Source organism: Scophthalmus maximus, chromosome 10 (genome assembly GCF_022379125.1).
Source record: "Scophthalmus maximus strain ysfricsl-2021 chromosome 10, ASM2237912v1, whole genome shotgun sequence".
NCBI classification, from domain to species: domain Eukaryota; kingdom Metazoa; phylum Chordata; class Actinopteri; order Pleuronectiformes; family Scophthalmidae; genus Scophthalmus; species Scophthalmus maximus.
In genome coordinates, this window is record NC_061524.1 from 5,459,784 (window position 1) to 5,477,918 (window position 18,135).

Genomic DNA, 18,135 nt, shown 5'->3' on the forward strand with positions numbered 1-18,135 from the left:
ATTTTTTTTTGCCAATAAAAGTTAATTAATAGTAAGAAATAGAATCAAGCCTTATGATCAACGAGCCGACGACTTTGCAAGTTGACGGGGGGGTTGTCTGCAGTCCCTTAGACACTCTGACTGCAAATAATAGGTTTAACCTACTTGTCTTTCAATCAGCTGACGTCCAGACAATCGGGGGAAGGAAAAGTTGAAGGAGGTGCTCTGTTCTTGGGGATTCATTATGACGCACATCGCCGAAGAAAACTTCACTGAGCACATTGAGAAAAAAGGTTAGTGGCTAAGAATCTGTGCCTGATTAGTTTATGATTCATGAGACGTTGACGTCCCAAATTCACAAAGTTTCCTAGGCAGATCCTGACATTTGCAGTCAGTCACCTTCCACTGACTCTGTGTAGTCTGCTTTTGTGTATCGTGACAACTGTTTTATCTGCCATCTGCCTCCTTGGGGAGCTATGTCCCACTGTAAGGCCACAAGACAATAAGAGATCGTGATCGCTTGTACTGACATAAAAAGATCACAGAAAAACGAAAAAGAAGAGAAGTACCCAGCTTTGACGTTATAAAGATTTAGTGATGATTTGTTTCTGGAACCAATATATTCTTCATTTTGATAGGGCCTGAACCTAAACCCCAATGGAGTTAAACGCAGCATTCGAATTTGCATAAAATCATAGAACATGCATGGAATGTTAATATCGGATGACCGCCATCTTTTGAATTCCAGGAGAAACGAACGATCTCGTCCTTATCCTGTTGTCAGTACCGCGTTGTTGGCCCGAGACTTCATCGTGGGAGTGTACGTGTCTAGTGCTGCATTCCAGTTTATCTCGGAACTCGGACCCCTGAAGTCAGGGTACAGATTTTTTTCCGACTCAGGAGACTTCCGTTTACAATTTCCGACTCGGAGGTCGTGATTCCGAGTTCCGAGGTCCTACTGAACGATAAACCCGACATCAGAGTTCCGAGGTAAACTGGAACGCAGCAGAGCAAGTGGGCCCGAGTGTAAATGACAGCCGGAAATACGGATCTCAATTAGTTGTATGACAATGGGGAACCTGAAACTTGTTCCACACTGATGACCGCACAAATGCTTTTAGGCTGGTTTCACACCAATCAGTGTCCAATGATAAACAGTTTTCCATTAGTAGTCATCAACATCAACTAGGAAAATTTCTTTTTTTTCTTTTTTGTAGTCATTCTTGATAAACAACACAGGGTTGTTCTTTTTATTCAAATCTGATTATCATGTCACCAAACATTAAAATAAGACAGAAAGTGCTGACATCTCCAAGTGTGTGTGTGTGTGTGTGAGAGCGAGAGTTGTCTGGGGGTTAGCCTGGTGATAGTCAGCAAGAGGAAATGAGACATGAAAGTAGCAGCACGCAGCTCCCTCGGCTCAGACACATCTCACCACTCGTCAGGACGACCACGGCCCCGGTGTGTGTCGAGGACCGACTCGTCTGCCGTCGTGTGTCTGCGGGACGTTGACGGAAACCCCTCCCGGTGGTATCTGTCTCCTCAGGTGTGTTCCGGCCCCGCCCTCCCGTGACCATATAGGGGGAACGAGGAGCCCGCGCGCACCTGTGAGCTGACGTCACACGCCGAGAGTACCTGCAGCGACACGTCCAGCTGAACTCACTCAGCCACTGAACGCACCTCCGCGACGCGAGACAAAGGAGCCTCGACGAAGGGATATATACACACATATATATATAGATATAACAATTCATTTCTCCTGTTCGTCCGTTTGAGGATTATCGAAGAAGAAGGGAAAAAAAAGGATTAACACGCAGATGGGGACCGCTCGGCTCGCGGCTGTGGGCATTTTATTCGTCGTGTTCCAGGTGAGATTTTCCCATTTCCGTCATGTGTAACTTTAAAACAACCGAAACAACAACAACAACAACTCTTTCCTCATGCACATATTCTCATAAGACGATGGGAGTAATAGAAAGTCGTTCATTCGGATTGAAGTTGGTCCGTGTCGTTTGCGCGGTGAGCGTCATTTTTTTTTGTTTTAAGTAAAAACAAAGTGTTTCTATCGCGACTTCCACTTGCTGCTGCGCATGTAACTGGGCGGAGGCAGGGCGGGAGGCGGCTCGACAAGAGTCCGCTTCCGATGGGTTGAGGACCAGCGCGCGTCGAGCTGCGCGGCGCGGGTCGGACCCGGCGCGGGTCGGACCCGACCCGGCGCGGGGCCTCGCCCTGGCTCCGCTCGTGACGTCACCGGGCGGGTTGCGTTCCAGCGGAGCAGACGATGTTCACTTCCCCGTCACCGTCCGAGACTCATCCAACACGTTCAGGGGCCCACTTTCTTAGGCTCCTTCGTCTAATGATCGATTCAGAGAAAGATAAACTGTGTCGATTAATCGATTGGGCTCAGTTAAAGAAAGATGTTAGATATACTTTGTTCGATTGTCAAATTGGGAAAATGTGTAGGGCTGCGACCAACGATTTTTGTCACGATCGAGGAATCTGTCGATGATTTTCCCTATAAATCGATTAGTAGTTTGGTCCATAAAATGGTGAAAAATGTCGATCGTGTTTCCCCAAAACCACCAAGAAGATGGTTTGTTTTGTCCATCAGATAATTTGCCTTTTGTAATCGATTAACTGTTGCAGCTCTAAAAATGTGTTAAAATCAACTTTTTCTCTGTTGTATATAAATAATTTTGATATCTCAGACATTTTGAGTTGCTCTCAGAACTTGCAACAGGCACTTTTTTTTCACCATATAGTTGACATGACATATTTTTATTAAAGACAAATGTCGGATTCATCTGTAATTAGCCTGTTGAGATGTGGCTATTCCAGTTTGTCATCTTTCTCCTAACAATTACAGCCACCACACCTGTGAAACGCCATTTTAAAAGTGTCTGCAACAAAAACCTTACACAACTTCCAAACATCTGGATTACGATTCACTAAAATGCTCTTTTTTTCCCCTCCTCTCCTATAGGCCTCGGCTTTAGTCCCCACCAAGGAGCCAAAATGTGTTCCTGGGTTCGAGTCGGATGTGTTGACTGTCAGAGTCTTCAGGAAGCACCTGAGGCCAGGCACAAGGCTGGGCAGAGGTAAGAACAAACCAGGAAGCTGCTCTCACTCATTGCCTAATGCACACGGACCGGAATGAAACTGGGTGTTCATTTCTCTCCAACTTATAGTGTCATTACACACGGATGTTTGTTTTTTTTAGCATCCAGAGCCCAAAATACTGGCATTAATGAAATTCTTTAATCTTTCTGTGAGGTGCTCCTCTGGATCCGATGGCCGTCAGCAGAGTAGCTGTTCGCATTGTTTTCACCTTTTAGCCAGAACAACCTTGCGTCTCAGCCTGGGACTCTCCCGCCGCACGCCATTGTAATGCTCTTATCTGCCGTGCAGAACAATGTCCCCGAGCCTGTTCTGCAGGCCTTTGCTATTCGAGTGGTGTCGGATATTCAGAGAAAAGGCAGCTCTGTTTATTTTTTGGGGGCGTCCGTTTACTCTACTTTTTCTCTCGTCACCGCATTGTGTGTTTGTCAGATCCTAAAAGTCCTTCTGTTCTATAGTTAAAAAAAATCTAACTACACCTTCTGGTGTGATCAAATTGTTTGTCTGGTTGTCATGTCGTGTTGAACACGAGGTTAAGCTGTTGTGAACCAGGTTTCCAGTTTGCCCTGTAGCTTAAAGAGTTGTAAGTTGTAGTCTGAACTAGAAAAACTTGATGTCAGTGTCTTTTATTCAGACTGAGATGAAGAATTACAGCAAACTGAGCTACAATTTTACCTCACTATACATTTTGAAAGAATGGAGCTTGCTAAAAATCTCATGGTAAAAGTGAACACAGGCACTTGGACTTTGAAAAAAAACAAAACAGCATTATCCAGTGCAGGGTCACTGTGGGAGTGGAGCCTATCCCAGTACGCATTAGGCAAGAGGTCGGGTGGTTAAACACATGAGTGAGCTTCACCTTCATACTGTAGTCTGCTGAGAGAGTTGTGACCGCTTTGGAGAGAGAGGGGCCATTATTGACTCTGCTGACGTTGACTGACTCCATCTGTACTCAGCTGAGAGACTAATCGGCTGTCATGTTGTCCAGTGAGTGCTTGATCAGTTGTTTTTGGACTCGACAGAGCCGAGACCATTTAGTATACAGTGTCGCTTATTTGTTTGTTGGACTAATTGGCATAGAAAACTTTGTCAACCTAATTATTAGACAGCTTGTGTAATACCATTAAAAGGTCTTTTGCTTTATGCTATTTTTGGGGGGCAAAGGCTGATATTGAGTATAGTATAAAAAAAGAATAGCAGTGATTCTCAAGATGTAGTTCAAACCCCTGTGACAAAGAAATGAAATTGAGGCTTGAAATTTTACAGTTTAACTATAAACTCTATTATAGATTAAAAAAAAAAAAGTCACAAATACACCCAAATATATCGAACTTTTAATTAATAAAATAAGCTTTTTTTACGTAAAGTTTAAGAACATCTTTTCTTATGCCGAAACCAACTTGTCCGTGAAAGGCTCAGATTAACCTGACATAACCTGGAAACAGATATTTATGGTCGGGCTCTACTTTATTCTCTCAGGAGGTAAAGCAGGTTATTGGTGGCAGGCAAAGGGGCCTTTGGGCAAGACACTGAATAATAAATAGACCCTGACAGCTGTTCTGTCATCGTGATAGCACTGTTTCAATGTGTGAACAGGTGAATGCGAGTTGTAGCGTAAAGCCCTTCGAGTGGTTATAAAGAATAGAAAAGTGCTATATAAATGCAGTCCATTTACCAATGCTTATTAAAAGCATCTTTAGCTTTTAAAATGATCTGACTCTAATCATGACTGCAACGCTAATACTCACAAAACTGACCGAATTAAACTGACTAATCAATTGGTCAATAAAAGACGATGACTATTGGTAAATAAATAAATCTTATTTTGTACATGTAGGCCCTAACTGCTTGTAATTCAAACTAACACTTGCGGTTCAAAGGAAATTCCATTTGAGTTTTTCACTGTGTTGGGATCCATTAATTTCTATGTACAGGAAAGATATTGACCCTCCCGTAGTAGGTGTGTCAATAGAATGATGAGTCCTGACCACTGAAGGAGGCCGTACTTCCTTAAATGTAAAAGGAGTCATCCCAGCTGAGTCATTCACTTCAGTTGGTTCTGCTCTCATCGGTGCATTTAAAGGTTGTTGCATATGTTATTTTTTAACAAAGAAAAATGGAGTGTGTCGTTTCCTACAGCAACTGAGTAATCATGATGTCTTACCAACCTAGTCTGCTTCTTTTTGTCACTGCAAATATCGTAAAGCTCCCTCATCGGAAATGACACGACTGGACTGGACTAAAACCGAAATAACCCATTAATCAAAATAACATGTTCAATAGACTGGTGACATTGTTTAAAACCCGGCGTGACCACAGTTGCATAACAATGTAGACTGCACAAGTATCTCAAAATGCGGTTTGCAGATACACACACATGCATGCACACACATTAAACAACTCATCATTCAAAGTAAATCATTGACATTTTATTAAATAAATCTTTACCAGTGTTATTTATGCTATTTTTTTAAAATCCTAAACCTCTGTTAAAAAGACACTGAATGGCATTTTAAATTTACATGTAAAAATTCCACATTCCTTAGTTTATGTTACTCTAAGCTCTTGTCCTGTAGTATGATGAAATTATGCTGGTTTTCCAGTGATCTGATTGGTCAGTATTTGAACTGGTCACTGACCTTTGATCCCTGTCATTCAGCACAAGTAACAGTGTTTGGTTGAGTCAAACTAGATAACGTAAACATCACCTGGGTATGTGGATCTCTCTTTGTAGTAGAGGACCTTATGACTGCTATACTGTAAATTAAGTAACCATAGAGCAGAAAAAAAAATCATTTCAATTACCTAACATATGTGCATTAATTTAATTTCAGCTCAGTGTGAGAGTCTCTTCAGCATTTTACAGTGCTCTGCTTTGTGTTTCATCTTGTGTTGTTGCCTAGCACTTTGCTTTTCGCAATGAAATGTGCTCTATAAATGAAATTTATTATTATTATTAAATACCATAAAATCTTCCCAGCAAGTGTTCTAAATCCATCTCAAACTGAAACTGGACAGATGTCGACCCCCAGAAGTCTGAAAGTTGGGCCAAAATATCATATTTCTTAAACGTGCAATCTAACTGGAGCTGCAACAGTTTGATTGAACAGTTTGAACAATTGATTAATCGATTAGTAATCGACTACTAAATTAATCGCCAACTATTTTGATAGTTGATTATAGTTGATAGTTGATCGGTTAAAGTAGTTTTTATGAAAAAAGTCACAATTCTCTGATTTCAGCTTCTTAAATGTTAATATTTTCTGGTTTCGTTACTCCTCTATGACAGAAAACTAAATATCTTTGGTGTGTAGACAAATCAAAACATCATCTTGGGGTTTTGGGAAACACGATCGTCATTTTTTTTCACAATTATATGACTTTTTTTGGACCAGACAACTAATCGATTAATCTAGAAAATAATTGACAGATTAATCGTTTATGAAATAATCGTTAGTTGCAGCCCTAGTTCTAACGCTGTTACAGCTGCTCCCCTGACAAGAGTAGGACGACAGACTTTGACCCGTCTTGGCTGTCTGAGAGGAGAAGCTCCTCCTTGCCTCTGACGTTGGTTAGTTTAGGTGCAAATGTAAATAAAAAGTATTCCTGTATTTAAGTTGTGTTAGCGCTCAACCCACAAACTGATGGATATAATGAAAACAATGAATGATCATTATCAATTCCTGTAAACGTAACAACAAAATGATAAGAGTTAGTGAAAGCAACATGTCATTTGCACTTCTCTTTTATGAAGATTGTGAATAGAATTCTTATGTCGTACTCAACCTTGGTTTGAACGGCTTGGGTGAGGTTCGTGACCTAACATCATAAGTGTAATGTACACACTCGAATCTGGGTGGAGGTGTGTTCTGCTGTACAATGCCCACTGATAACAAGCTTAGTAGAAAATGTGACGAGAAGAGAAAAACAGGAAATAAATCCTTAACGATGCTTTACAATGTAGCGTAAGCTTCAAGTAGGGGAATTCACCCCAGTCATGAGTTGCACAACTTGGTCATATTGACTTCAGTCATTTGTAACATGACAAAGGGGACTGTTCGTCACAGAGCAGTGGATTTTGATTTTACTATAGTGTTAGTTTTGAAATTAAAATTGTTCTTTCTCACTGATAATAATACAGAGATAAATATAATTTTCATCTGCATGTGCACAGTTACTGCTCCAAGACGTTTTCAGCCCAGGTTAGCACAAACGCCACCTTTAACCATGTCCGGGCTTTTGGAGGTTATTAGCTATGTTAAGTTTATCGGTAATGTGGACTTTAGCTGAGTCTAACCATTTTGTTGTCGAGTATTTAGTTTTTGGGATACTGGTCAGGTGAAACCAACAAGTTTAACCATTTACTTTACTGCTTAGCAGTTTCTTTTGAGTGCTACAAATGACAGTAACTGAGTAAATGTGTTGAGAAATGTCTGTATACTCTTCTGTAAACTGACAAAACACAACAGATTACATCTCTTTACAATAACAGGCATACACAATGATCCTGATTAATACACAATCTAACAAAGCTTTACATATTTTTGAAATTTTTAAAAATGAAAAGCACATTCAAAGGCTGGATATGGACACTGATCTCCTGATTCAGTTTTGATTCACAAAGTCTAATAATAATTTTGATTTATTTCTTAATGATTCAGCAGTATCAACAAATTTCTTCTATGTTAAACAAGTGAGCAACACTGGTTCCCTCGAATTCAAGGGATTTATTTCCCTTGGCAAAAGCTAAAACAACGAAAACATGATACATAGATTTTCATTTCCCTTTTTTTATTTTTAGGCCTACATTTGCAAAACAGTTGAGCAAGAATAATAAAAACCTGGCATTAGCATGCATATTTATAAAAAAAAAGCTGTCCCATAAATCTACACACAGACTGTCAGTAGCATCTGACATAACATTTACTTAAGTTCAATCATTTTGTTTTAATTTAGCATACAGTACTTTGTCACCTGCTGAAAATATGCATATTGCTTCTGTTTTCTCTGCATGCACTAATGGATGATTGTTTCTTTTCTCCAATCCCAGTGGGCTTCACTGACTGCACAAACCGCACAAGATTTCCTTTCATCAGCGATGACAACCGGTTCGTGGTACACAAAGACGGAGTATTGATGGTGTGTACTTTGACACACTTGATTGCAAAAATCATCAAACTGTCCCCATCTGTTCAGTTTGCCAAAGTGGTCATGCAAAGAGTATTAAGTCAAAGTGTTTCCAGCGTTTCGGCCTTCACTGATGTTTGCTTGTCTCATCCAGGCGAAAAGATTCGTGGGTCTTCACGAAGGACACCTGGACTTCGTCATCCACTCCTGGGACTCCAGTGGGCACAAAATTACTGTTCCAGTCAAGGTAGTGCACCGTGGGCATAATCATGGGCATCATCATAGGCAACACCATGGGGAAAACGATGGGCAACCCGAGGAGCAACACCATGGCCATCACCATGGGGAAAACGATGGTCAACCCAAGAAGCAACACCATGGCCATCACCATGGGGAAAATACGGGGCAACACCATGGGCAAAACAAGGAGCGTCACCATGACCAGCACCATGGGGAAAACAGGGGGCAACACCGTGGGCAAAACAGGGGGCAACACCGTGGGCAAAACAAGGAGCAACACCATGGGGAAAACAAGAGGCAACACCAGGGGCAACACCATAAAAATGTTGAGCGTCACCATGGAGCGCACAGACTCCAAAAACATCAGCACCAACTAAATGAAGTGGACTCTGCTAACAACACAGAGGTATGAAACAATTTCAAGATTATGCATTTTATGGAAAATGTTGGTCCCAGTTGAAGGCAGTTTATCAGTGACAAAATTCTCTGCATGCAAACATTTGTTTTTCCTTATGAAACGCTGCCCCTCTGTGGCTGTGCATAAACGGGCAAAACTCACCGTTTCAAATTTAAGTCTTTCAACAAGTCTATTTTCATTATTTTTCACTCACAGGATGTTGGGAGGTACAAATATTCTTATTTTTTTACATATTTCAGTATTGTTTTAATATAAACTTAATACTTGTACTTATTTGTTTAGTGTAGTGCCTACATTTTAGTACCTATTGTCCCAGCTAAAGTAGGTCATATTTATGGCTCTTAATTAGCTGTTGGAAAACGCCAGATGTCCGACAGATGTTTGGCCACTGCAGGGAAAAAACACAACCTTGGACATACTGTATTTTCAGGTTAAATTAATTTTTGAGTGTTTCTTTGCTGTCTGTGTTTTTCAAAGAGTGTTAGACTATTCAACTCCTTACTAACTAAAATGTGTGCATGTCTTCTCAGAGTGGAACCACACGACAGGTGCCTGTTCTGATTTTCCCCAAGTCCAGTGATGGGCTAAAGAGGAGGAAGAGAGACTGGGTCATTCCTGACCTCAGTGTTCCTGAGAATGACAGGGGACCCTATCCCCTTAAAGTATCCCAGGTAAGAGGAACTGCAGCCCCTCGTGACTGAATATGTGATACTGAACTGCTGTTTGACTATTCTGCAAAGGAAGTCTCCATGTTGGATTCCTCTCCTAAGTAAAGCCACAGTTGCAAAGATTCAATAACCCTGAGATAAATGAACTTGAATGAGTTTAAAACAAATTAACCTTGTTTCTCAGGACAACAAGGTTGATTTGTTTTTAAAGAAGAAATCAGAAAGTTGTTTCCTTGTAAAAATGAGTTGTTCTCGACTGCACCATAGCGGATTTGATGAAACAACGTTGTTATCGAGAGATCACAAGAACTGACTTGATCTTAAAAGCAGGATATAGAATTGTAAATAAGCCACTCTTCCTCTCTGTACCTCAGGAATTTAAAACCTTTGCACTTTGTCTTTACTGCAGTTAAATTGTTTTTGCAATATCATAACAGTGCTTAAATTGCTTACAAATAACCCGGACCTTGTGTGCGTGTTTGTTTGTTTTTTCAGATCCGTTCCAATGAAGATAAAGTCAAGAAGGTATTTTACAGCATCACCGGTCCAGGAGCTGATCAGCCTCCCGTTGGCCTTTTCACTATGGACCGGCTCACTGGTATTCTCTACGCGACAGAGCCACTGGACAGAGAGAAGGTGGCGCGGTACACGGTAAGCATCCTCTCTGATATTATTTTTCTTAATAAACTTTTGTTTTGAACTTCCCTGTCATTCTTTTCTGAGGGGATTGTAAAAGTACTGTAAAGTATTATTTATCAGTTTCTTGCTTCCTTGTTCAGTTTATTTTCTTCCGCTTAAAACATTTAAAAAGCAATTTTTTATTTTTGGTGACTACTTGAATCATTATGCTTGCGTGTGCAGTTTTATAATACAAATGTGTTTTTCCGTGTGAAGTTTCAAGCGCATGCTGTGGCAGATGGTTCAGGAAATGCTGAGGAGCCTATGGATATTATAGTGAATGTAATAGACCAGAATGACAACAAACCTGCCTTCAATCAAGATACCTTCATTGGACAAATTGCTGAGGCCTCACCTAGAGGTACAGTGACATTTTTTAAGCCTGATAAATGTGTCTGATCATGTTCAACTTTATTTTTACTAGAGAGAGGAACTGCAGAGAGTTGCTAATGTCTGTCCAAAAATGTTATACAGCTCCTACATTCATAAAAAAGGACCTCACGAAACAATGTTGTTGGCTAATGAAGCCAGTTAAAACAATTCTTCTCCATTTTATTATTGACTGTCCTAAAGCCGTGCTTTGGAATAAAAAAAATTAAAGGTTTTAAAAAAAGAGGTTAATTCTCCAAAATATAACCAATTTTTAAACATTTGAAATGAGGCTTACATGCTCAGACTAAGAAAACAGAAGAAGTTTGCAGTTGACAGTGGGTGGGTCTTTGTAGGTGCTGATATTGTGTCCAGAAAAAGATCAATGAAGCAGAAGAATATAACTAATATAAATTTGAAATGTACAATCAACACTTTCTTATATTTCAGGGGTAAAGACAAAATTACAAAATGACTGAAGTTGAAAAGGAAACTAAAACTTGATATATTTATAAACCACCTACGTATTCAGTGGACCTCTTGGTGCTCTGAATACACTGAGAAATGCCTCTGCACTTGAATTTACACTTGTGACATTTCCTCTATCCAGGTACCGAGGTGATCACAGTTGTCGCCATAGATATTGACGAGCCGGGTAATGCCAACTCAGATGTTCGCTACACTATTTTGAGCCAGGATCCAGTTTTGCCCAGTAGCCCATTGTTTGAGATCAACCCAGTCACCGGAGCCATCCGAGTCAATGCTGGTGGCCTAGACAGAGAGGTGAGTTTGGTGTCACCTTTTCATCAGTTTGTGAGGCCTGACATGGATTCAGTTTTTTAATGCTCAGAGAATGTTGGCAGAAATGTTTAAGCCTACCAGTTGCTGAGTGGCACACTCATTGTATGTCTTCTCCAACAGAAATACCCAAAGTACACTCTGGTGGTACAGGCGGCAGACATGGTAGGAGAAGGATTGGTTGCAAGTACCAAAGTAATCCTGACTGTAACAGACAGCAACGACAACGCTCCGAAGTTCACTCAGCCATCCGTGAGTACAACATACAAGCTCTTCCCCAATTGGTTCAATCACAGCTTAGCAAACTTGGTCTAGTTGTCACCATACTTTAAAGGGGCAATAAGCGATTCTAAAGCAAAACACGCTTTGTAAAAATCAGCGACTGCATTCCACATGGTCCGCTAGCTGTCCGGGTTTTCGGTGAAAACAAAACAAATGGTGTAGTCACTCGTTGACACCTTAAGAGATCTGCTAGCGGGAAGCGCTGCAGCGCGGCGGTTTTGGCCTAGTGGTTTGCACAACGGTCTCTGATACCTGAGGACCCGGACTCGCGGCCGGCCAGAGCAGGAAAATCACAACATTAAAAGGAATTGATTAAACAATGTTTGTAAGCTTTTATAGATCAGTTGTCATTTCTAGTTGGAAAAATCAATGGTCACCTACAGGAAATGAGAAGCTGCTTTTGTTTACTTGCCTGGAATCAAGTACTATTTAAAATGTTTATGAATTCCCATCCTAAATCTGTGGCCATTATACATGCATATAGCACAAGTACAGAAAGGCACAGCAACAGTCACTCGGATGTCAGGTTTAGTGAACGGTCTGTTCAAACATGGTCTTACTGTAAGGCAACAAAAATGTTGCTGGAGAAAATTGTCCGACTGATGTGGATTTCTGGGAGCCAATACCAATGTTGGGGAGAAAATAAATTCTAGTAAATCAGCAGATATATTTACATTAAAAATAAAAATTTGTCATTATCAAAACCTTGAGACAAGGAATATAATTAAACATTTACTTTTTTGTAAATATCTTTTACATTAAAAAGGTCAAATACAAATGAAAACACAAATACAACCAAATATGTAGAACATGAGTGAAGAAAATAAACATACTAAAAAATATATAAAATCTAGGAATGAATTCACATCCGTTCTGCATATTCTGTAGAATAAAAGTTTTACATCTGTAAAAAAAAAAAAAAAAAGCAATAAAAATAAGCATTGGTAAATAAGCAATAAATACTTATCTTTTCTCATTTTACTTGGTAGTTTAAGTGTGATTTGATCTCAGTTCTGGTTCTTAATGTTAATGACATTGATAATTATCACATCTTACATTCATACATTTCAAATGTGAAAACAATTTTTTTCCCGCCAACCCTGATGTCGATGTTATTTTGTCATTGCTCTCGCACTCTGAACACTGCGTTTCTTTCTCCCAGTACGAGGCATCAGTAGCGGAAAACAAAGTGGACGCTCTGGTCATCACGATGGCAGTGACAGACGGCGATGAGCCACATTCCCCGGCCTGGAACGCCAAGTTCAAGATTGTTGATGGTGATTCCGCAGGCATGTTCACCGTCAAAACAGGACTTAACAAACAGGAGGGGATCATTACAACAGCCAAGGTAGGAAGTCAAGCAGGAAATGTCAAACAAGCGTCATTATCAACGATGAGAGATGCCCACAGAGCACTTAATTAGGAAACACCACACCAATACAAGGTAGTTCCTCCGCGACACCTTGATTCTTGGTGTCATTGATTCCACACGGTTTCCTTTGACCTTAAAATCCAGATCCAGATTCTTCAGACCAGGCCACATCTCCAGAGTAAAAACTCTTGAGACTGCAGTGTGTGAAAATCCCAGGATATCAGCAGTTTAAAAGAAAAACTCTAAACAAACGCACCAAAAATCGTACCACAGTCAAAAGTCACTGAGATAACTTTTCTTCTTTATTTGAAGCTCCTGACCTTTATCTGCTGGATTTTACACATTGCACCTCTTCCGTATGATCGGCTCACTGGATAATTATATGAATAGGTGTTCCTAATAAAGTGCTCAATGAGTGTTTGTCAAAATACCTTTTTTGACCTATTGCAGTGATTAAATGTCTTAATGAAAGTAGAACAAATTTGGGTTTGATTTTTATTTTATTTTTTCAGCAGAACAAGTTGTATGTCATTTATCGGATTAATGACTTTGCCGTTTCTTTCCATCCAACCAGGGTCTCGACTTTGAGATGATCAAAACGTACACTCTGATGGTTGCCGTGGAGAACGACATTCCGTTTGCTACCCTCCTGACCACTTCCACCGCCACAGTGCTGGTGAACGTGCTGGATGTCAACGAAGCTCCGATCTTTGAGCCGGTGGAGAAGTTTGTGGTGAAACGCGAGGACCTTGCGGTAGACAGCGATGTGGTGCAGTACACCGCATCGGACCCAGACTACGCACGCAATCAGATTGTCATGTAAGAGAAAACTACGATGTGTTACCTTCAATAGCTAACTCACACATATATTTCATGTTAAAGGGGCAGTAAGCAATTTTGGAGAAAGCTTGTCTCTTTGTTGTTGTTGTGATTTTCCTGCTCTGGCCGTGCCGCAAACCTTGGTCCTCGATGTGGGAGAGTCACCTAAGATGAATCCTTTTGTTTTCAGGATATTATTAACTGTGGCCTCTGAATAAATAACTTATATTTTATTCAAAATAATGTACAATATTAGATGTCCAATTGTGAAGAATGTTTTTGTGATGAGCTTGTTTTGCGGTGATCTTACATCATTTATCTCTGTGACTGTCCAGGTATAAAATAATTAGTGACCCTGCTGGTTGGCTTAACGTAGCCAAGGAAACGGGCCTGATCAAGGTGAAAAGCACGATGGACAGAGAGTCCCACTTTGTCAAGGACAACAAATACACGGCACTCATTGGTGCATATGACAGCGGTAGGTGTACATGCAAAATAACAGTTCTAACAGGAGGTTATGGTTTTAATGGTGTTCTAAGTCTACAGTGTTTTAAACGTACAAATGAACTTACGTGTATCTGAAGCAGTTCCATGGAAAGATGCCCTTTGCTTTTAGTCACAATTGGGAAGAGTTTTCTACGCAAATGCTTGAAGATCAGCTTGGTATTCTTGTAAAATTCTAATTGCTTAAGAGGAAGTTGTGTATTTTGCTGTCCTGATGTGTGTGTGTGTGTTGTCTCACCAGATGACGTCCCAGCCACAGGAACTGGTACTCTGGTCATACAGCTTGAAGACGTTAATGACAACGCACCCATCGTCTTGGAACGTACCCTAACGGTGTGTCTCATTTTCAGATGTCTTGTGACTACATTAAAAAGGTCAAATCCATATTGCTATTGCCGTGCAGCAATAAGATCAGCATATTGAAACTAAATTATTTGTGTTTTTCTCAGGTTTGTAAGAAGGAGTCGGCTCCTCAGCTGCTTTCAGTATCGGATAAAGATGGACCGGGCTTTGCTGCTCCGTACAGCGTCACTTTACAGGGCATGTCCGGGACCAACTGGACCGCTCGGATGAACGAGTCCAGTACGTGCACTTTAATACTGGCTTGTTTTTACACACAAACTACTGTCATAACCCAGTCATACATCCTGTCCCAGGACAAACTTTGGTCATTTATGCGGAGGGTTTTTAAAGTTTTTACAAAGTCAGCAAAAATAAAAAGCCACAATGTGTAAATGGATTTTTCCCCCTCAAATGTTTTGGTGCTCATAGTGGTGATGACCCAAAAGTAAAAATGTTGTAATTTTGTATATCTGAATTCAAGTTATCAAGTAGTTCTTCCCAGGCTGTGAACCACACAAAGCAAGGTCCAAAAATTAAAACGTGTTCAAGTCAAAGATGCTTTATTTCAGGTGCAAGATTATAAATTGTCTGACTGCCTGGGGAGGTAATACTACACATGGCAGTGAGCGTCGAACAGTGGACTATTATATATATACAATGCACCACTTTTTTATGGTCTGTGCACTTTTGAGGAATTTTTGGGGGGGAGAAATTCTTCCACTTAATGTGGGCACTAGATACATTCCTATGCTATATCGACATAACAAGAATGCAGGAGTTCCAAACTACATTCCCTTCTGTTTTCCTCTTTGTTGCAGAAACGGGCATCATCCTAAATTTGGCCACAGACCTGGATATCGGAGTGTACAATGTGGTCCTGAGGGTCGCAGACAACCAGGGCCTGTCGCAGGACAACACCGTCCAGACCAAAGTGTGTGACTGCACTGGCACAGACGTGTCCTGCCAAGGGCGGATTGCAGGTGGCACCAGCCTGCCCATGATTCTGGGAATACTGGGAGGCATCCTGTTGCTGCTCAGTGAGTCAGAAATCTGATTGTAGTTCAATGTGAAAAGTTGCTCGTCATAGTTCCCGGAACTGTTGGTGCGAATTTTAGCTTGAACATTGTTTGTCTAATCTAAAGAAGAAAAAAAAAAATATAGGGTCCTTTTAAAATGATTGGTCCAGTAGAAACCATTTCCTTTCTGGGATCAAACGGTCGGACTTGTGATGTGTATGTGTGTGTTGTTCCTAAACTGTGTGTTGTGTGTTCAGTGCTGGTGCTGCTGCTGCTGCTGTTTGCGAGACGAAGAGGAGGAGAAAAGAAGGAGCCTCTGCTGCAGGACGACGATATCAGAGACAACATCTACTACTATGACGAAGAGGGAGGCGGCGAGGACGATCAGGTAAACGAAAGACACTGGTTTGGACTGATTTACTTTTAGACTCCCATCACGTGCTTATGTGTAATAATCCAAGCAACACATCAGAAGTTAAAGATTCATTTGTGACCTTGAAGAAATGGCAGATAATTCAATATTGGACTTTTGGATTTCACTGTATTGCAAAATATTATTATATTAAATTAATCACATTGGTCTTGAGTAATGATCGTCACCACAGGGTTAATTTGGTGTCTGAATGAGGAGCGATTTTGAGAGAAATTATCATTACATTTATTGTAGAAACGCACAAATCAATGTTCTGGTGTCTGACGTGTTCTCTGTCAGGACTATGACCTGAGTGTTCTCCACCGTGGTCTGGACAACCGGCCCGACGTGTTCAGGAACGACGTGTTGCCCAACTTCATGCCGGCTCCTCAGTACCGGCCTCGTCCCGCCAATCCAGACGAGATCGGCAACTTCATCGATGATGTGAGTCAACGATTCAAAAAGCTGCTGCAAACATTTTCACTTCTAACCTCTACTTAGAACATTTAAAAAACTTTTCAAATGAATGTTTTTGAGTTATCTCTCGCTCTGCAGTGAATATAAAAAGAGGTAATCAACTCTGTATCCTCCTCTTTCCTCTCAGAACCTGAAGGCAGCCGACAACGACCCGACAGCGCCCCCCTACGACTCCCTGCTGGTGTTCGACTACGAGGGCGGCGGCTCCGACGCAGGCAGCCTCTCCTCTCTGAACTCGTCGAGCAGCGGGGACCAGGACTACGACTGCCTCGGCGACTGGGGACCCCGCTTCAAGAAACTGGCCGACATGTACGGCGGCGGCGAGGACGACGACATGCTGTAAACGTACCAAAGAATAAACGGATGTGTAAAGGTGCATGCACGTATGGCTGCGTGAATGTTGGATCGATGTGAGCATGAACGGATGAATGAATGCGTCCCAGGGAAACGTCTCTCAGCCAGACACGAGTCAGGTCTCAAATGTTTTTCTTTGTGGATTGTGGTTTACCTTTCAGTGCCGTCCAATCAGTCGGTAGCAGCCACTGCTCAAAAGCCAGAGGATGTTGGGTTTGTTTTTGTTTTTGTACAGGAGTCCCCCATTTTGAAGGGTTACGCTCAGTTTGTCTTGTCTTTTAGATCCCTGTTTGACTTCTAGACTAAAGACTAAATCTGCTTTTGTTTATTTTCTGTTCTGGAGCCACATCTTCAGTCTGAACGTGGATTTATGGATTTGGATATTTTAGCCTGTCGTTAAACGCTGGGTGACACTGGACACACACACATACACACACACGGACACTCGCTGTTGCACTGTTAATGTGTGTGGAAGTTTGGCAATGTATGGTACTTTACAGTTTTTCAGTTTTTCTGTGTAGTTTGCACTACTGCTACAGTTACATGTGATAGTTTTGTATTTCTGTTTGAGTAATTAAATTTCAAATGATCAAGATGAAATCCAGGTGGCCAGCCACCATGACGTCAGTCTCTGAGGGTGTGGTCAATGAGTTATCAGTGAATGCTTCTTTTTTCTTTTTTTTTTAAATGATTGACAAGGATCTGTTCAATAGACATCTTTATTATATTGCAATGTCAAACACTTTTTTGTAGTTAACTCCAAAGATACTTTATTACACACTGTTGATTTTGAATTTTTATAAAATGTCTTAATACAACGTTACATTTGTGAATGGTCTTAATTTCAATTAATTCAACTGAAATTGCACTATATGTCAAAGCAGAACTGTTCGGAGTTCACCATCCAGACACTTACTTTGCACCTCGTGTTGCCAATGCAGCCAGAACACAAGACATTTGATGTTAAAATGAGAAAAGTTATCATTTGGACATTAAAAAGCTTTCAGCTTTAATAGGAAACTGCTTTTTGAGAGACGATAGAAAGTATTCAGATGGAACTGTTGGATCATTAAGCACAAAGTAGAACAACAGCCATGACAGTGGGAAGATGCAAGAACCGAACTCTACACATTGTTCAGTCTCCAAACCACAGTCAGACAAAC

The 18,135-nt window shown here is 40.9% G+C and overlaps 1 protein-coding gene across 1 annotated transcript; it reads left to right on the forward strand.

Moving 5' to 3' along the window:
• Positions 1 to 1,402: 1,402 nt before the first annotated feature.
• LOC118283500 (cadherin-1) lies at positions 1,403 to 17,790 on the forward strand. The gene is made up of 18 exons (XM_035605541.2): positions 1,403 to 1,847; positions 2,963 to 3,077; positions 8,147 to 8,235; positions 8,378 to 8,869; positions 9,412 to 9,552; positions 10,045 to 10,200; positions 10,444 to 10,588; positions 11,207 to 11,379; positions 11,518 to 11,646; positions 12,839 to 13,024; positions 13,623 to 13,867; positions 14,203 to 14,345; positions 14,613 to 14,704; positions 14,821 to 14,953; positions 15,532 to 15,750; positions 15,987 to 16,117; positions 16,442 to 16,585; positions 16,746 to 17,790. The coding sequence occupies exons 1-18, from the start codon at positions 1,797 to 1,799 to the stop codon at positions 16,959 to 16,961; spliced, it is 3,000 nt and encodes a 999-aa protein (XP_035461434.1). The 5' UTR covers positions 1,403 to 1,796; the 3' UTR covers positions 16,962 to 17,790.
• The last annotated feature ends 345 nt before the right edge of the window (positions 17,791 to 18,135 follow it).